Raw genomic sequence first — 20,931 nt, 5'->3', positions numbered from 1 at the left:
AAAATGACCTCACCGAACTAAACTGCATTTCGAATTTAGTGTATATCACAAATGTGACCTCACCGAACTAAAATGTATTTAGAATTTAGCGTATATCACAAAAATGACAACTAAACTGCATTTCGAATTTAGTGTATATCATAAAAAATTACCCCACCGAACTGAACCGCATTTAGAATTTAGCGTCTTAAACTACATCCGGCTGTCTATCTTGGGCCACTTGAATCGGGTAAGTGTCAGATGATAATGGCATTCGTTTGCGGTATCCTAGCACCACAGAAAACAATAGTCGATGAATTACGATCTCCCTTACGAATCGTAGGTTCGTGTTTCGACGTTGACGAATCAAAAATTCGTTCGAAAATTTGTTCCATTATCCCCATTATCGTCGAAACATTAAATGAAATATAGATGATACGAATTCGCGTATATCACAACCAGCAGTGAAAACGCGATAATTTAACAGTTTTGTTGATCGTTATTGAAATTGAACTCGTTACAAAAGTGGTGCTACAAGTGACTAGACGTTTTCGAGTGATTCTCAATTATTTTTGAAGAGACTCATGAATTCGTTGCTATCATCAGCATGTTTTCAACGAGAATATAGTAATAGCCACATTTTGGGGAGATACATAGGGCGCCTCGAGCCGGTCGATGGTCGATAGTATCGCTGTAACCCGGCTATACATGAACAATGATCGTTAAGGATCCCGGCTGTGCATAGAGACAAAACACCTTATTTAGTTGCTAACTGAAACTGCACGAAAAACCATCGCTCCTAGCATAATGAAGAATTAGAAAACATTTTAAAGAGCATTCTGCAGATTCTAATGGTACATTTCTAGGAATGAAAATGAAATATTCGGCTAAATCATCAGTTTTTCATCAAAAACGTTCTAAATCTAACTCTGACGAATGATCAAACTAACACATTAGGGTTACCAACTTTTAAAATGCTCGACAATCCATAAAATTCAAAATTCAACACTCCCTGGTGAACATATACTAAAACCGATGACTTATTAGAAACTCGCCACCATCATAGAACATGTTATAAGCTACAACTTTGCGATCGAATGTGGTAACATAACATGCAAAGATCCCAATATAAATGGAAATACTAGTAATTTCACCTTTCAAATGTGGCCTTATCAAATTTTGACAACGAATAATAAACTAGGATGCCGTCTATTCTATACGGTGACTTAAATGGATACAGGCATCTGGTTAGTAGAAATAACATGGGGGTCGATGTCAATTCAACTTTTAAAGTCAAATATGGGAAAATTGAACTGACCACAGCTGGATTCGACTAGGCCTATTGTTGAACATGGAATGATAAGGGTTAGTCAAACCGTTTTAAATCGTTGAAACTGAATCCAGTGTTTTCACGCCATGTCTCGATTTATAAAACTATGCTCTCAACTGTGCTGCTTTTCTCCAGGGCACCGATTTGTTCAGAGGTTTCAAGCTATTTCCATGGTTTCCAATTCATAACATCGTGCCAAGAAAATAAACAGTTGATAGAACAATTAATACTGGGCCCAGTGCCCGTAAACCTAACTTCCAGACAATGGTCTCTAGAGAGAGTCCAGGGTTCTCAGTGTCCATGAACAATCTCATTTAATCAATTTCAAGGACTTTTTTGACTCCTATTCCAAGACTTATGGGCCTACATATATTCATCAACAGGATTCATGGAATCTACATTTTCCAGGCATTCTAATGATCAGTAGATTTTAAGAGACTCAAAGGACTGCTAATGAACCCAGAGAGTCTTTTGATCTTGATTTTAGATTTCCAATTATAGTGGGTTTTAAACTTACTACCCGGTAACTAACTTTAAGTATCTGGGGCCAGTTTTATATACTAGTTGTAACTTGATTTTCATCTCGACTATTAACGAGTCAGTTATGATATAGATGGTTGAATAATTAATAGAGAGCAACCAACGCGTTTAATGGATCAATCAAGCGTTACTCTATGCCGGCATGGTAACACTGTTATGCCTGCAACGAACACACGTTGCGTTTCTCCCTCTCCTTCTTGAACGGTATCGACGAGGACGACAGCTTCAACGGACAGATGCCAGAAAACGATTGTTTGAAAACATGAAACATAAATGTTTTCCTTTCATATTGGTGTATCTTACTTACATTCTTCGATAGTTTCGGCAGCTGGCTATCTTTCTTTTTGCTGCTTTTATGGCCATTTCGTTCGGTGGTCGGGATCGCGCGGGGCGGCCCGGCTACGTCGCTGTAGTAATTGCCGCAATTCGGACAGATCGTGCGTCTCGCGCCCGGTGATAGCGTCACGTTAATATCACATATTTTACAGGTGATTGAAGTAGCCTGCGCTGCCGAATTAGAGGCCATTACCATCATATAGATCCAACGATATCATCGGTCTATCCACGCAACGGTGAAGTTCAAGCCATTTTTGGCTAGATCATTCTGATGCTTTTCTCCAATAATAAGATGTATTATCCAAACAGCTGAAAAAGAAGATGTTACATTGAATAAAGATAAGGTTCGAGCCCAGATCACATGAGCATTTTTAGCCGGTGCTAAATCAGGCCCAGAACCACTGTTCACACGGGTGGCAAATGGGCCCAGTGCCGATATGGTTCGGGCCAAATTTGGCCCAACCAGATATGTCGGAGCAGGCCCGAGCCAAATTCTAGCACGGGTAACGTGCTCTCATATTTGGCATGGGCCAAATTTGATCGGACCCGATCCATGCCAATTGGGCCCGTGCCAAATCGTCTCCGTCAGATCGTAGCTTTAAAATGAAGCCCAAGGAAGACGAACTCCAACACTCTATTGCACCAGCAAAATCTGGACGTCCAAATGCGACAAGCTGTTACAACAATTGAGTCCATCAATACCAATGGTTGGCAGACTCTTCCATGATTCCAGGATCGGCCCACGTTTTTCAAAGCGGTGACAAATCGCTTTTCCGGTGATAAAATTATCTATCGCTGGGATAAAATCAACTATAGGGCCTATCCCAAATGATTAAGTTAGGTAACACACCTTTGACGTGTTGATAGCAACACTATCACTAGGATAATTATCAAAATGGATTGATAAAGCGTAATCAAGCGGTAATCATAATTAAATCACTGATCATTATTAAATTATCTAGATCAGTTCTCGATCAATTCCTACATCATTGGTTTTTCGCATTGTAGTTTGTCTGGATAAGTTGGACTTCTGAACCAGCACGCTTTTATGAAAAATCCATCAATTGGATGTTGATGCACTCCACATTTAAAACATGAATATAATTTCAAACATTGGATTTTTTGCTGGGATAGCTGATGGTATCAGTTCCTCATCAATTCACATGGGTGTTACGCATGAATTATAGCCGCATTCACCTATCACCAGTTAGACCATCCTAAATGGACCTGGAACGGGCCAAATCAGATTTATTATTCCTGTTAACGCTATTTGCTGATTGGCTAATTCAAACCGCCCATGCGCACTGAGGTGTGTGACTTTTCAAGGAAAGTGTAGAGAACAGAGTTAGAGAAAACAGAAAGGACAGAGCAGTATTCAAACCTGGGCCGGCATATTGCTAGCGTAGCGTCTTTCCCCCAGACACCGTAGCTAGATAAATCAGTCTAAAAGTTTCAACTATAGGACTCAAGCTTGCCCTAACCCTATCCCTAACTGTAAAATGGACCCCAAACCTAAGACAAGAGCCCCCAAAACTCAATCTCTGATTCTAACTCCTCTCTGCGCCAAGGAAGCTTAGAACAAATTAGGCATAAGAGTACAGTAAGAATTTGCCAGTCAACCTGGTAGCTCAACTAGTAGGCCTAGAGCAATCGTAGTTTAAGAGTACCAATCTCGAAGTTTGACAGATTTTTACTTGGTGGAAAAGATTCCGTACACTAATTAGTACTATGCTAATCCTATAATTACACACATGATTATAATTAGTTCCAAGCTTCCAGCTAAGCCCCCTAAACCTCTATCTCTGATCATACCTCTAAAACCTCTGGAACCTTTTTGAAAATTCCTTATATATGGGAAAGACTTAAAAGGATCTGTATGGATCTTGAATGTGGACTCTAAATATCATCATTTGCACCATCATTATTCTTCGATCTCATGCGTCGAGAATAGGGCCTAAGTCAGTTTAATATCCATCATCTGGTGGTAACTTTTAACTGTAACCTAAAGCTATCGGAACCCTTACCGGCCCTATACGTAATAAGATAATTTTATTGTCATTTTAAGTATTTTAGTATATCTTATTTGATATTAGTCCTATATATAGACCTAAAATTATAGGTATGTAAAATTAGATGTCAGCGGTTTACTCCTAAAATAATGCCGCATATCGGCAAATTATCCACTTCCAAACAATTTCCTGATCAACTGCAGTCGTCACACCCGACTCTACTTGGTTAAAGTAATTGTTGGTGTTAGGCTTAGCTCTTATAATAAACCATTTTACAGTTGCTAGCCGCCATTTTGTTAGGGCACTTTTGTCCCGTATTGTTGGGTCATTTTTTCTCTTTTTTAAAAACTATCCGTGATGTGTGTTGTATCATATTTCATCTGTCCATGGATGGATTTTGACAGTTTCAGCAACATTCAAACCGCATAAATCTCTAGTTTTCAGTTACGTAAAAATCATTTTTTCAATTTGCAACAATGCGACATGAGAGCGATATAAAAATTGGCGGTCAGTTTTTTCCGTGCGCATAGAAATCAAGGGTACTGAACTTTGAAGTTCGTTATTTTCAGAAATAATTTTCTAAAAAATCCAAACATTTCAAGAACTGTGCACATAAATGCCTCCTTTCAGGTGAACTTTGAAATTTTAAGATATCTTGCCTAGTTTTTTCCCTATGGCTCTTTAACTGCAGCGCGTGTATTGTCATTCCGAGATTCGGCGCTGTTTTCTTTGCGTGTATTTCAGTATATGGGTGTTATTTTTCATTTTTACTACACTTGTTTCTACGGAAAATGGTTTTAATTGTTGGTACGAGTATCAGGTTTTAATATTACGTCATTTATGCAATAATAGATCGAAGACATTTGAGATGTTGGAGTTTAAGGGATTTTTTTTACCAGTTTTAGCAGCGAGACTGAGCGGCATTTTGATCACGTATTTGAAGTTGCGCGCGGGAAGAGAATATATAGGCCTATATTGAGATGGAAGAAGAAAAGAAATATAACACTCAAAATCGAGTATGATGACCATTTAAATCAGTAAAAATCTACTGAAATTAGATGGATGGAGAAGTGGTCAAAAAGCTGGACAAATGGGGTGGGGCAAATATTCAGCTACTTTCTATGAATACTTTCTATTAAGTACACACAAGATTGATTAGCTCGGGAAGAAAATGTAAGAAAACATTTTCTTGCTTTGGTGGTGAAATATCAAGTATCAAGTCCTAATGTCAGACACAGGCGATTAAAAGTAAAACGTGAAATCTACCATCACAAAAACGCAAGAAGTGTGTGGATTGCATTTACAACAAAAGAGTGATATTTTGGGTTTTCTTGGGTGCATGTACGTAAGCCTCTGCCTGCTGTAAAAGCGGCTACCAATACAGCCATTACGAACTAGCGCCGGAGAACGGAATACAGTATTAATGCCGTAATATTTAAACCTGATACTCGTACCAACAATTAAAACCATTTTCCGTAGAGACAAGTGTAGTAAAAATGAAAAAAATAACATCCATATACTGAAATACACGCAAAGAAAACAGCGCCGAATCTCGGAATGACAATACATGCGCTGCAGGTAAAGTGCCATAGGGAAAAAACTAGGCAAGATATCTTAACATTTCAAAGTTCACCTGAAAGAGGGCATTTATGCGCACAGTTCTTGAAATGCTTGGATTTTTTAGAAAATTATTTCTGAAAATAACGAACTTCAAAGTTCAGTACCCTTGATTTCTATGCGAACGGAAAAAACTGACCGCCAATTTTTATATCGCTCTCAAGTCGCATTGTTGCAAATTTGAAAAATGATTCTTACATAACTGAAAACTAGAGATTTATGCGGTTTGAATGTTGCTGAAACTGTCAAAATCCATCCATGGACAGATGAAATATGATACAACACACATCATGGATAGTTTTTAAAAAGAGAAAAAAACGACCCAACAATACAGGACAAAAGTACCCTAACAAAATGGCGGCTAGCAACTGTAAAATGGTTTATCGGATGATGGGTTTATGAAAATATCGGATCGTGAAAAACCAACACTCACACCGTACGGTGTAGTCTAGTACCTAGCCGTTGTTCCTGAAACAACGAACCGTAACAACGACTGGTATTCAGACTACGTATGGTGTTAACATAAAGTGGCAGTTAAACAGTCAAGACACAGCTGTAGAGGCTTCTCTATCTACACACCCATACTTTACCTTTTTGTATGATAGTAGTCACACTGGCCTTTCTATTCCTCTTTATCTGTTTATCCTCATGACAAAATCCATTCCGACTTACTTAGTTGCGGATACATTGTACATGTACCCAGATTCATAAACATTCTGACAGCTAATTTGACAAGCATCGTCAAGTTTCTCCACCTATAGGGGATAAACGTAAAGTTGCACTGCTCCGACACTCGCATTCCAGTGTGTGCTACACACAGGGATTCGCGATTCTACAATACAAAGCGCCGGCGCGGTTGATCAGTGGCAGATCCAGAGGATGGTTCAGGGGTCCCTTCCCTTTTCGGAAGAGTGCCATTTTCAAAAATCATGAGAAGTTGAATTTCCGCTGACGCTCAACCACTGACCGGCGTATTATATAGCGTGGGCCTCCGTAGTTCGTCGGATGAACTCAACTGAACACGGCCGTGATCTGGTGGCCCTCCCCAGAGAAATCTTGAAAATTTGATGCACAGATGTGGCCCTGATCGATTCCCGTTGACTATAACGAAATGTCCAAAACAAATCTACACTGATAGGCCTGTGTTGTAACGATAATAATTTTATGTAGAGAATCCAGCACGAATTAGGAAAATCCGAAATTCAACCAGCCTACTACAACACAAGGATCGTAGAGCTACGGAGATCACTGGAAACAATCACACTAAGGACTGGGTGAAAGGAACTGTGGAATATTATAAAAGCTTGATATCTTTAAAACTATGAATATTTTCGTGTTCATATTTTGCTAGTAGGCTAAATGTCTTGTAGGATGATTGTGATTCCAGCCCATTATAACGAGAAATTATATTTTCATAACAGAGATTTTGTGGTGATTTGAATCCTTTATTCGATTCAAAAAGAAATACCAGTCCGATGTGATTGGTCTCTGCTGGAACTATCTATTGCTATAATGGACTTGATTCCTCATGGTTGTAAGGTTGGTTCATTGAACGATATTCTCGTCATGAAAATAAATGAAATGCTCAACTCAAGTTTCTCCATACGCGGCAGAGTTTATGTTTCATCAACTGAACAACAACAAGTCTCATAGCATTCCAGAACTTATTAATCGGATTTGTCAACTCGTTGGAGAAACGTCTCACATCACCAATCGAAAAAGAAGACCTTAAATATACTATAAAGACATAACGTTATTTTCAACGAAAAACAATAAACAAATTACCATAATAGGTTGATGTAAAATAGTTCAGTCCCAAAAGTATTAGGACCTAGTTTCAAAAAGGTGACCATATTAATTCATCTTAGAAACCAGATATCGTTTGAGTACGAATACATTTGGAGATTGTTGTTTTATATTTACAGTTTTTATATACAATACAGTAACTATTATTCGTCTGAAGCATGCACGTAGTTAAATGTCTTTTTGAATTAAAGTTCGAATGAGATTTAGATAAGGCTGTCTGAAATGACGAAACCGCGTCTGATAACTGTTTTATGCAATCTGCGTCCACACGCGATCTTACACCACGCGTAATCATTCACCGATGCGAAAATATCGCGCATTTTGCGTAATTCAGCCACGGGTTTCAATGAGTTTCGCATAATCGCTCGTCTGACGAAGATATCACAGCCTTGGCCGAGAACGTCGGTGATCTGGTCTCTGAGATGTTGCGCGCGGAACAGAACATTTTCCCAGTTCGGCATAGAACCTTTTTGCAGAACAGCGGAGATATAGGTAACGTATAGTGTGGAAGATACGGGCAAACGAACGGCAAATTCGTAGACACAAAATTGCGGTCTCCTCAAACGGCCGAATAGAACGGGAAGTTTCCAGCCAACTCCGTCTGGTCGTGGTCGAGTTATACAGTCATCGGAAGATGGTGACATACACTTCTTCCATTTAGACCAGCAAACACCATTTGGCAATTTCTCTTTTTCGTCCCTGCTGATGAACTTGTTGTAAGACACAATTTGACGACTACTTAATGGACGAGCCAAATTCTGTAAATATTTGAAATACGTCATTTTAGTATATATACCTTTTTTATAATATTTATCCAAAATTTTAACATGAAAAAAACAACAAAAAAGAATAGTCTTCAAAATTACCTTCTGCTTAGGGATGATTGCTTTTAGTTTCTTAGCGGCACTCGCTTTTTTCGCCTTTACGACAGCAGATGTTTTTGTTTTCTTTTTGGTTATGGCCGTAGTTTCAGGAGCAGCAGCCGATGCATCCGCTGTTGTCGCAGATTTCGTCCTCAATGCAGAAAACATTCTATCCATTTCTGGATGAATCGTACCTCGACCTCTGACTTCGTGTTCATAAGCCTGGAATTATCAAAGATTTCGAGATTGAATTGGATGTTTATTGTCGAGGACAAAAATAGTACATTAAGTTTTTAGATATTAAGTTTTACCAAAGGAGATCTTTTAGAAGACACACTTACCGATAACATGTCGGGGCCGTTTTCGCGGTAACAAATGGCCATAAGCATATCGTATACGTTGGAGAAATTATTCAATTTGATGTATGTGCCGTCGGTACGCTTGGCAATTTCGGTGTAGAATGTTTTCGGAGTAGAGCCCGCTTGACATTCGACGCCGTAGATATGAACTCCCTGAATGAACAAATAGATATAATAGATGCAGAAACTGCAGTATTGAGATGTGAATATTGATGAATTATTGAAATTTCAATGATTGTTATTTTTCTTCAGTTTTCTGCTTACCATATCACGAAGAATATCGGTTTGTTCACGCCAATCGATCGCTTGTGGTTTCGGCGTTACTTTGCACGTATCAAAGTATCTCAATTCGTGAGGATTTGCGTCTCCGATCGTCACTAACGATCGCTGAGATCCGGGACTCCACGACATTTCTGTCACTTCTTTCAATACCAGTTCGTAACATTCGTCGGAATCGAATCCGCAAGTGCTGCCGACTGTCTTCACGAATTCGCACAGATCGTCGACGCTCGACGAAAAATCGTGCATTTTCGTCACGTAACAATTTTTGCATCGGGCGTCTTCGTAATCGCCGTGAGCTATGACGGCGATACGCAGCTGGGGCATGTCGGTGAACAGGCGGGTGATCATTTCTTGGATATTGTCGCGTACCGAATTCAAGCAGCTACTCATCGAACCGGTCGTATCGAACGAGAAAACGATCTCCATCGGTCCCCCGGGATACGGAGCAGCCGGAACGAGTCGCCGCGCTCGCTTGGCCGCACTAGCGCTAGCTGAAGTAGAATCTTCCGATGGGCGCTTCGGTGCCATTTTATACCTGTAATAAACGGTCATGAATTAAAGAACGTTTGTTCTCGTAAGAAATATTATTGATTTTATTTGATACACAAATTAATGATTTGTGAATTTGTAATGTGTATGAAAAATCGTCGTTATAGGCGATCATCCACATTAATTGTAATCAGCAGCATTTGCTACCTTTTTTCAAACTATTTGTTGACGAGTCTGCCGGGTAGCTAAGACTTGTTGTTTTTTGTTCCGATGTGTACTGCAAAACCAGTAGTTCGGTTATGACTGAACATTCACCGCGCGGCCGTATTTATACCAGTTACGATCAATAGGCGCTGATTGCGACATACTGTAAACTTGTCTGAACGCGTTTCAGAAACGACTCGTCTGAACACGTCTGAATACGTCATGGATAACGAGCCAATGGTTGTTAAGCAAATGACGCAGTTAACTGGCGGGAATAAATTTGAATATGAAAATTACTTGCAAGACCGTGTTTTCTTTAAACGGTCTGCATGACTTGAGGAAATTTTAGACGCACGTGAAAGTAACTGTATTAAACCTTCTGATAGCTTTCATCGAAATCTCGAATGCCCGTTCATATTTAAAGGCCAGTAGACTCACATTCCAAGTCTGGGAAGTCCATCCTGTTAAATGACACTGCTCACCTTGACGCGAACATTCTTCTGAGAAGAAATATACGCTAAATCAGACTCAAATTCAATGAAAATGCCATTCTCTATATATCACCAAATTCGTTATAAAGCCATTTTTGGCGTTACATTAACAGTAATAGGGGTAATAGGCTTTCAGATCAAAGGTCGAACGGTCGAGCTCATAAAAAATGAAAAATATGAAAATAATAACTTCAATTTCTACTTGAATTAGTCGCGAAACTCATACAAAATGAAAAATAATTCTCACACACTCGAATTTATTTTTCATTTTTACTCGCTAGAAAAAAGTGTGAGTAAAGTGTGAGTGAAATAAATTCGAGCGTGTGAGAATTATTTTTCATTTTTTATGAGTTTCACTCCTAATTCAAGTAGAAATTGTTATTATTTTCATGTTTTTCATTTTTTACTCACTCGCCCGTTCAACCTTTAACCTGAAAGCCTATTACCCCTATTACTCTTAAAATATTCATATACATGAATAAAATATATATGAATAACATATAAATTGATAGATTATTCAATATAAAAGTGTGAGTGAAATAATTCATATTTAAAACATTGAATATTTATATTTGAATGAGTTTTAATAAAAGTTTTGTTATTAAAATGAAGAAAGAAGAAGAAGAATCCAACTTTAAAATCGAAATCAATGAAACCAATAAATCATTTTCACAGTTTAACATTAGAAATTATATTTCAGCAACAAATTTAGTGTCCGCAAGGTATTATAAAATTGAAAATATTACTGTAATTAATCAAATATTATCAAATGAAACATATTTAATTACTAAACTAGTAGATACTTTTGATAATGGTGTTAAAAATCCTAAAGTATTCAATACAGTTTTAAATTTTAAAGGAACTTTAGATGAAAACATAATTAATATTCTTAAAACTCCTTTCAATGAAAGAAATGATGATATAATACTTTCAAAAGATTACAATGATTTGATTAACTTAAGAATTGAAAAAAGACAATTATATTATTTCAATTTTGATAATAAACAAATTATCTATAATGAAAATTCATCAAATATTGGAATTCAATGTGAATTAGATAATGAAAAATCATTTAAAGATATTGCAGTTCAATGTAATTTAGATGATGAATTTAGAAAATTCAATCCTAATGAAAAAGTGCATTGTTATTGCGGAGGTAAATATTTAAAATCACATAAATCAAAGCATTATGAAACAATTAAACATAAAAACTGGCGTAAAGAATAACAATTCTACATTATAATTATTGAATTGAGTTAAATGATTTAAATATCTAATAGACTGTTAAAATGATAAATTGTTTGATAGTTGAAATGATAAATTTTTTGACAGTTGAAATGATAAATTGTTTGACAGTTGAAATGATAAATTGTTTGACAGTTGAAATGATAAATTGTTTGATAGTTGAAATGATAAATTGTTCGACTGTTGAAATGATAAATTGTTCAACTGTTGAAATGATAAATTTTTTGACAGTTGAAATGATAAATTGTTTGACAGTTGAAATGATAAATTGTTTGACAGTTGAAATGATAAATTGTTTGACAGTTGAAATGATAAATTGTTCAACTGTTGAAATGATAAATTGTTTGACAGTTTAAATGATAAATTGTTCGACTGTTGAAATGATAAATTGTTTGACAGTTGAAATGATAAATTGTTTGACAGTTGAAATGATAAATTGTTTGACAGTTGAAATGATAAATTGTTCGACTGTTGAAATGATAAGACAGTTGAAATGATAAATTGTTTGACAGTTGAAATGATAAATTGTTTGACAGTTGAAATGATAAATTGTTTGACAGTTGAAATGATAAATTGTTCGACTGTTGAAATGATAAATTGTTTGACAGTTGAAATGATAAATTGTTTGACAGTTGAAATGATAAATTGTTTGACAGTTGAAATGATAAATTGTTCGACTGTTGAAACGATAAGACAGTTGAAATGATAAATTGTTTGACAGTCGAAATGATAAATTGTTTGACAGTTGAAATGATAAATTGTTTGACAGTTGAAATGATAAATTGTTTGACAGTTGAAATGATAAATTGTTTGGCAGTTGAAATGATAAATTGTTTGACAGTTGAAATGATAAATTGTTTGGCAGTTGAAATGATAAATTGTTTGACAGTTGAAATGATAAATTGTTTGACAGTTGAAATGATAAATTGTTTGACTGTTGAAATGTTAAATTGTTAGACTGTTGAAATGTTAAATTGTTTGGCTGTAAATTTAATTGTTATTTGATTTAATCATTTAAAAGTTTAATATTTTAAAAACGATTATAAAATATTTAAATAAAAACCAGCAAATATTTTATAAACTGTTTAATTTTTCTCTTAAATAAATGGATGGTTTCATCCCAACTGGGAAAAGTGATTTGAAACATTATTTAGTTGCTGGAGGTTTAATATTGGCAGCATTATATTTTTACTATGAGAATATTTCAAAAGATTTGATGAATGAAAATAATAAATTGAGTAAAAAATTAAAGAAGTTAAATGGAAACAATCACAGAAATAAAAAGAATAAAAAAGTTAATTTGGAAAATGATTTAGAGGATTAAAACAGCATCTTTTAATTTCATATATTTTGGGCTATCAAAATGAGTGAAAATATATTAAACTTATTACATCTAATATATCAAAATCAACAGAATATTAAATCAATTATTATGCTTACAGGTTTATTTTCATTCTCAGTTTATACTATAAAACAGTTGTTAGAATTCTATGATTGCTGTATAATTAGATACACTGAATTAATAGATAATATAAATTATATTTCAGATAGATTGAATAATATTAAGTGTTGTGAAATATGTAATAAAAGATATAAAAATAAAAAGAGTTTGAGAAATCATAAATATATTCATGAATTAGATGATAAACTGTATAATTCAAATTGAGAATACGACTGTTAAATTGGTTGAAAATATAAAAATAGATAATATTTTAACTATTTCTATATTTAGATTAATAATTAATATTTATAATTTTTATAAAAACTAATTTATATATCTATGTACTAGACCTCCAGCAACTAAATAATGTTTCAAATCACTTTTCCCAGTTGGGATGAAACCATCCATTTATTCAAGAGAAAAATTAAACAGTTTATAAAATATTTGCTAGGTTTTATTTAAATATTTTATAATCATTTTTAAAATATTAAACTTTTAAATGATTAAATCAAATAACAATTAAATTTACAGCCAAACAATTTAACATTTCAACAGTCTAACAATTTAACATTTCAACAGTCAAACAATTTATCATTTCAACTGTCAAACAATTTATCATTTCAACTGTCAAACAATTTATCATTTCAACTGCCAAACAATTTATCATTTCAACTGTCAAACAATTTATCATTTCAACTGTCAAACAATTTATCATTTCAACTGTCTTATCATTTCAACAGTCGAACAATTTATCATTTCAACTGTCAAACAATTTATCATTTCAACTGTCAAACAATTTATCATTTCAACTGTCAAACAATTTATCATTTCAACAGTCGAACAATTTATCATTTCAACTGTCAAACAATTTATCATTTCAACTGTCAAACAATTTATCATTTCAACTGTCAAACAATTTATCATTTCAACTGTCAAACAATTTATCATTTCAACTGTCTTATCATTTCAACAGTCGAACAATTTATCATTTCAACTGTCAAACAATTTATCATTTCAACTGTCAAACAATTTATCATTTCAACTGTCAAACAATTTATCATTTCAACAGTCGAACAATTTATCATTTCAACTGTCAAACAATTTATCATTTCAACTGTCAAACAATTTATCATTTCAACTGTCAAACAATTTATCATTTCAACAGTCGAACAATTTATCATTTAAACTGTCGAACAATTTATCATTTCAACAGTCGAACAATTTATCATTTCAACTGTCAAACAATTTATCATTTCAACTGTCAAACAATTTATCATTTAAACTGTCAAACAATTTATCATTTCAACAGTCGAACAATTTATCATTTCAACTGTCAAACAATTTATCATTTCAACTGTCAAACAATTTATCATTTCAACTGTCAAACAATTTATCATTTCAACTGTCAAAAAATTTATCATTTCAACAGTCGAACAATTTATCATTTCAACAGTCGAACAATTTATCATTTCAACTATCAAACAATTTATCATTTAAACTGTCAAACAATTTATCATTAAGTCACGATTGTGCAACTGGGCCCTGGTGCCAGTTGCACAGTCATGACTTAAGTCCAAAAGTGGTCTTAAATCTTAAGACTGGTCTTAAGTTGTTAGATTGGCTATAGAACTAAGTTGGTCTTAAACTGGTCTTAAATCTAAGTCATGACTATGCAACCGGCCCCAGGTGATTGGTAAAATTTGACTAATTCCGCGAGTTTTCTTTGATTTTCTTTCTAGATTCTTATGAACCCTTGAGATTCCCAGTTTCCAGTTCAGCCTTCAGGTCTAGTAGTCGTACTTCGGTCGCCCTGTCGCTGCGGCCTGCGCACAGGTGGGCACCCGCCGCCCGGCGAGACTTTATAGTTTCTGTGTCTTTTACTATGATTTCGTGACGCGAATAATACGCGGCTCTGTATTGAACTGTGATTAAAACACTCTCAAGCTACAATTACAACTAATGCGATATATGATTTTGCCTGTGTGAAATTGAAGACCGTGCCGCAACCACACTCTAAACACTGGCAAGCGAGGAAATGAATCGGAGCAGGCCTACATCGAGGTCAATATAGCGTAGATTTAATTGAATTGCGTAGTCACATGGTAGTCATGTGACCACTTAGCTTGAGCGTACGAATATCCAGGATAAATTGGGAGTGACAGAAATTCGATCGAAAATAATAAATCAGCAGATTAAACATGTCATCTAGAAGAGCTCTGCACTTTGTATTTAAAATCGGTGATAGATCGAAAACGGTCGAATTTTTTAAGAATGTTCTGGGGATGAAGGTACACAGTCATTGTCCGACGTCTCCTCACAAGTCTCAACATATGATGCTTTTTTTGTTGAGAGAGCGCGAGAGAGATTTATATTTCATTTTTGGAAGTTCCAACAACAATGCAATCCCACCGCACAACCACAACACGACAAGCAAATTAATTAGAAATCTTAAAAAGACTAAGGAATTGAACTTTTCTGTTTGGGGATTCTGCCCATCATATATATAGTCATTCTTCCCCGAATGCCTGCCCTATAGAATTTATAGGATCCGCACATCTGCTAATGGTTCAATCGACTATATTGTAGATCACTGTTTACGGCTTGTAATGTCACCAGGAAATTAGTGAAGTGGTTTATTTTATGATATCTCCACTAGAAAGTTGGTTTTTGGCCTGATTTTTTTGACGATCGAGATCGCTACAAATTTTGGACTGGACACCATGCATATTTGATTGGTAAATCCAAAATGGAGATTTGTTTGCTGAAACGATGTTTCGTGATTCACTCAATTAGCGAAAGAAAAAGAAAATTTTTCTTATCAATTTTAATAATAATTTGAAATAAATCACTGCATTGGATTCCTAGATTCCCAGAGATATGCTGAGTGTGGAACAGTGATTTTTCTTTCAATTGATCACGTCAAACATGAGAGGTGCGTCACTTTTACCGCCCTGGTGTCATGGACAGTTTTGATTCACAATTCGATAACTTCACCAACCGCAGAAAATTGCCTTTTTAGTTCGTTTGTTAAAATAAATGCAAAGCTTGATCTATCAGCTATCCAAACTAGTTTGATACAAGTGATTAGGTAACTATCTGCCCACAGGGATGTGACGCAACTTTGATATTTGAAATAGGATTAATAAACGATGGAACATTATAGGTTTAGGGCACTGGGACTTATGATTGCAATTGATAATTGTAGCTAATCCGCTAACCTGCGCCATAATCCATAAAAAGAAGGGATAGTGGTACTGGTCGTTGTAATATAATCAGTTTCTTTTCAGTTTTTGCGCCATGAGGAATTCGAAGAAGGATGCAAAGCCAGTTGTAATGGGTGAGTTTAAATTCATGGACCTCATTAGCCTAGCCTTCGCTTTGGTAACTTTGTTTGCGTATATTGACTATGATCATTGAATCAACTTCAGACCTTACGACGGAAAATGGAGCAAATCTATGGTCGGCTACGGTCCCGAAGATAACCATTTCGTTATAGAATTGACATACAATTATGGAATCGGATCGTATCTGTTGGGAAATGACTTCCGGGTAAAATTATAATCCGTTTTCCTTACATTGAAGACATTTTTGATCTAGTTTATGAGTCCACGATTTTACTGGGTCCATTTTCATGAAATTTATTTCGATTTAGCTGATATCGGTTACTTCATATTCTTTACCGTTAAAAGCATGAATTCTTTCATGAAACTGGAGTCTGGTATTAATTAGCTGGACGTGAGCCATTTTATTCACATATTTACACACCAATATCATTGTATAACAGTACAAATGGATTGTCTATCCGATGGATTAAGCGTCAATTTCCTAAATGCCCGAGAAGCTCTGGAATCAATGGGTTACAGCGGTCCCATATACAAAGTATATTATAGTCTGTTTCAAATTTCTAGGGTATCACTATACACAGTAAGGAAGCAGTAGAGAATGCTAAATCGCGGGGCTGGCCTTTCTCTGAAGAGGATGGCATATATACTGTGGAGGCACCCGGTGGCTACAAATTCCATTTACATGATAAAGATTCAGAAGGAGGTAATATCTTACTAATATTGAATATAAAGCTGCCCTTAAACCAACCTTTGGTCGCCGTCGAGCTGTTGGTTTAAAGGGGAATGTCATTCGTCCGTCGTTATCTTTTACTTTGAATTGCTATTAGACCTAAAGATTATTAAAGGAACAAGATGAAACTTGATCTATGGGCCTAGAAGGTCTAAAACAGCAGAGCGGTACTTTTGGATTTGACCCTCGGGGGTACCCAAGGGGTTGGGGTCCATATTTCTATGAATTGCCACTATTCCTACGTATTGCAACAACACCTCTGTTCATAGTAGACTACCGTATTAAATTTTTACAAACTGTATGAATATTTATTGATTGACTAAGCCTATTTATATCAATCTCATTTTAATGGCTTGTTTCAGATCCTGTTAAGATGGTTTCGTTGGCCTCTGCTAATCTGCAGAATTCATTAGGTACTGTTTGTTTTGAAAATTTACTTTTTATTTGCTGATTTCATTAGAACCAACACGATTGAATATTTTTGCAATTTTCTCACTAGAATACTGGGTGGACCGATTGGGTATGAATCTCTATGATGAAACTGAGAAGCAGGCTACTGTTGGATTTTCAGAAGAACAAGTGAGCATTTTTCCAACTAAATTGAAATCGATGAAGGCTTTTCTCATAGAATACTATTACAATCTGATAAGTCATAATCCGATAAGCCATCACATTATTTAAGTCATCTGTATTTCCAATTCTACTTGCTAAGAAGTAGTTTGGTTGAGTCATCAACAAAATGATGGTCCCAACTTGGATGACTTAAACAAGGGCAACTGTATAGTCATCTGATTGTCATAAATTTTTCGGATAAAGATGCCGAGTACTTATAGATAGTTTATTTTGCTTTGCAGTGCAAACTGGAATTCGTGGACATTGGTAAAAAGGTCGATCATGCAAAAGCATTTGGTAGAATAGCATTTTCCGTTCCAAAAGAGCAGGTAGGTGCACATAGAAACCTTATTCTGTACTACGATTTCTCTAAGACCAATCAAAATAAATGACTGAAAGGGCATGCCTAGTGGTACAAATGGATTGTCTGGTATACACAAGATTGATCTTAACCAACATTATTAATAATGTCAATATCACAAAGTGCAAAATCTTGTAACTATTAGTGGCAACCTAGCCCAGTTGCACGATTAAGTCTAACAAGTTTAACCAATAGCAACTTGGCTATTGGTTACTTCATGTTAATCATTGAAAGCAACAATTTGAATTTAATGTTTTACCCAGTAGGCTTAAATTTTTTCATCAAACTAGACCTTGGTTTTTCAAGAGGTAAAATTTTGATTGTTAGGATTGTTTATTTTTAGCTTCCAACCTTAGAACATTCGATAAAAGGTGCTGGCTATACAATTCTCACCCCTCTAGTTAGTCTCGACACGCCGGGAAAAGCTACCGTTCAAGTTGTCATTTTAGCCGATCCGGTAAGTATTACTCGCTGTCACTATCATTCTTCTTATGCCTTGACTTTGTGGCTAAACAGTCATTGTTTGTTTTCATAGGATCAACATGAAATTTGTTTTGTCGGTGATGAGGCGTTTAGGGAGCTATCGGTAGTGGATCCAGAGGCTGATCGTTTGCTGCAGGAGGTAGGTTTCAACTGCAACTTGCAATAATGTGCTAGCTGTGCAATTGATGCTGGGATTTAGGACCTGTCTAAGCCTATTTTGGTTTCATGGCCAATCTAACAACTTCAGTTCTGTCTTAAAATTTAAAACCAACAGTGCAACTCGATGCTGGTGCCAGTTTTGGAGTTATCCCTATTGACTATAGTAATTGAGTTAAACCCTTAGGTGAAGGTTAAGGTTGGCATTCTTAGCATCATATTTAATTAGATAAAAGCAGTAATGGTAACTTCAATTCATTCCAGGCTTTGGAGGCTGACAAAAGTGACGAATGGTTTGCAAAAAAGGGTCAATCAAAAGCTGATGCATAATAGATTCAATTGATGTTGGAACTCAGGCTGCTAAATTTATACATGTTTATGCTATATTCTACTTGTATTCAATTGAATCACTTGGTTACTAGCAATATCTCTTTAAACATTAGATTAAACACCGATAATTTTGATTTTAAACGATTGAATTTTCAAGTTTTTGAAATTCTAGGAAATAATAGAAATTAGCTCGTTTAAGGTAGAGGTAAGAGAATATAAGAACTTTTAAATCAAAATCTTTTATTTGTGCCATTAGATCTAATCTTTTTTTCACTATTTTCCTCTTTTGTAAATGTAGATTACTATTCACTATTAGCCAAATTCGTTGCAATAAAGCAGTCTTAAGCTTTATCGAATTTCATTGTCCTTTATGATTCATGAATTCCTGTATTTTGATGTCGATGTACTGTAGAAAAGGAGGAAGTCTTCCAGTGATTATGTTCAGGATTGAAAATAAGATAATTTTGGTGTATTAACCGGGGTATATTTTGTTGATTACAGTAGTAATTCCTTTCAGTCGTTGAATTATAATTATTAGTATGTATATATTGCTATATAAAAACTCACTTAACCCCTATCATTTGGCATTGATGAAGTTTATTTCGATTCAACAATATTGCAAATCCTACAAATGCAAGGTCAAAATTTTAATCAAAAACCATTTAAGACATGCCGTACATTCTGAATTTAGATTAAGGACCGCATACTATTGTTCTGTGAATGATTTGAAATCTTATATATAGTGACTAAATGCCAATTTTTAGCTGGAAAACGCTTTTAAATCCGTAGATTTACCTCTATAAAATGTTTATAAGCTGCTAGAGTATGGAAAGTCTCCATTTGTTTGTTGAAGTATGAATAAACTATATTTTTCATTGCTGTTTGTATTTGCACCGATGAGAGTTTTATAGTCGGTTTAACTGGTTCAACATTTTGTCGAGCAATATATTGCGATTTTGCCAAAAAGTGTCTCAATCCGTCGCATTATCTTTCCTAAATGTTGGACCAATTAAGCAGCCAGTTGCTACAGTCCTATAACCAGTACCTTCATAATATGTCATATATTTTTCTATGTGCTGCATATTTTCTCTGCGCGTATGTATGTTCCGCATTCTTTGTATGGAGTGATATATCTATGAGTTGATCTAAAGTATTCGTAGCTGAATTAACGCAATTCTGCTGTGTAACGAAGTTTGTTACTACTGTAAGCTTTAAATCTCTCAAATGCAGGTAATTCGTCCAGAGGTTTCAGAAAATTCTAACAAAAAATCTTTGTTGAAAATATTTTAGGTTATAATACATTTCTGATGATATTGATTAATTTCCTGTATAGGAACTATTCTGTGGTTTTTAGTTCCTCCAAAATACGTATTTATGTGCTAATCTTTCAGAAAGCTAGTCCTTGAGAGCCCTGCTGTTGCTTAATTGAATAATTAATAGTAATTATTATAATGAGAAATCATTGATACATATTCAAGCATTTTCTAATCAACATTACTAGACACACATATCAAAAATAAAAAATATATATATTATTAACGAACTTGTTGTTTTGGTACAGTTATTCAGTGAGGTAATTATTTTTTTCGGAGGTAAGTGGGTAATGACAATGCCCATCTGACATACCAGGCATGGCCGGATCTCGAATTCTTTGAAAGGGGTGGATATGGGCACTTAGTTTGATAAGGGCATACTTGGCAAATCCAGGGCTGCATGCGAAACAGTGGTGGGGGTTTTGGAGAAAATCCCATTTGAAGAAAATTTGAAGCCCATTTGAATTCAGTTTTCTTATTTATCGAATTATCTTTGCAAAAAAACCTTTCGGAGGGCACATTCGAATTTTGAAGGAGTGGACCAATAATTAATCAGATCTATGCGTAGTATATGTCATAATTTTGAATCGAAAGGTATTTTTCATGAATAA

At 35.3% G+C, this 20,931-nt stretch overlaps 3 protein-coding genes across 3 annotated transcripts in view; 1 reads left to right on the top strand and 2 right to left on the bottom strand.

The window, feature by feature from the left end:
• Positions 1-6,555, bottom strand: part of LOC141899765 (putative E3 ubiquitin-protein ligase HECTD2) — a 30,781-nt gene extending 24,226 nt beyond the window's left edge. Inside the window, exons 1-2 of the mRNA XM_074786277.1 lie at positions 6,402-6,555; positions 2,157-2,494 (exon numbers count right to left, since the gene is read on the bottom strand). Of these exons, the coding sequence (XP_074642378.1) occupies positions 2,157-2,384 (228 nt within the window). The 5' untranslated portion in view covers positions 2,385-2,494; positions 6,402-6,555. The remainder of the gene's footprint in view (positions 1-2,156; positions 2,495-6,401) is intronic.
• Positions 6,556-7,589: 1,034 nt separating this feature from the next.
• LOC141899580 (uncharacterized) lies at positions 7,590-9,902 on the bottom strand. Its single transcript, XM_074785963.1, has 5 exons — positions 9,818-9,902; positions 9,104-9,656; positions 8,822-8,992; positions 8,484-8,702; positions 7,590-8,375 (listed from the first exon to the last, which is right to left on the bottom strand). The coding sequence occupies exons 2-5, from the start codon at positions 9,647-9,649 to the stop codon at positions 7,821-7,823; spliced, it is 1,491 nt and encodes a 496-aa protein (XP_074642064.1). The 5' UTR covers positions 9,650-9,656; positions 9,818-9,902; the 3' UTR covers positions 7,590-7,820.
• A 5,202-nt stretch (positions 9,903-15,104) lies between these two features.
• Positions 15,105-20,510, top strand: LOC141898541 (glyoxalase domain-containing protein 4-like). Its single transcript, XM_074784490.1, has 10 exons — positions 15,105-15,279; positions 16,279-16,328; positions 16,420-16,540; positions 16,900-17,038; positions 17,428-17,478; positions 17,565-17,644; positions 17,920-18,006; positions 18,382-18,495; positions 18,574-18,660; positions 18,942-20,510. The coding sequence occupies exons 1-10, from the start codon at positions 15,190-15,192 to the stop codon at positions 19,005-19,007; spliced, it is 885 nt and encodes a 294-aa protein (XP_074640591.1). The 5' UTR covers positions 15,105-15,189; the 3' UTR covers positions 19,008-20,510.
• The last annotated feature ends 421 nt before the right edge of the window (positions 20,511-20,931 follow it).

Source organism: Tubulanus polymorphus, chromosome 2, assembly GCF_964204645.1.
Source record: "Tubulanus polymorphus chromosome 2, tnTubPoly1.2, whole genome shotgun sequence".
Lineage (NCBI taxonomy): Eukaryota > Metazoa > Nemertea > Palaeonemertea > Tubulaniformes > Tubulanidae > Tubulanus > Tubulanus polymorphus.
The sequence above is the reverse complement of the archived record's forward strand: the minus strand, read 5'-3'. Positions and strand labels throughout refer to the sequence as shown.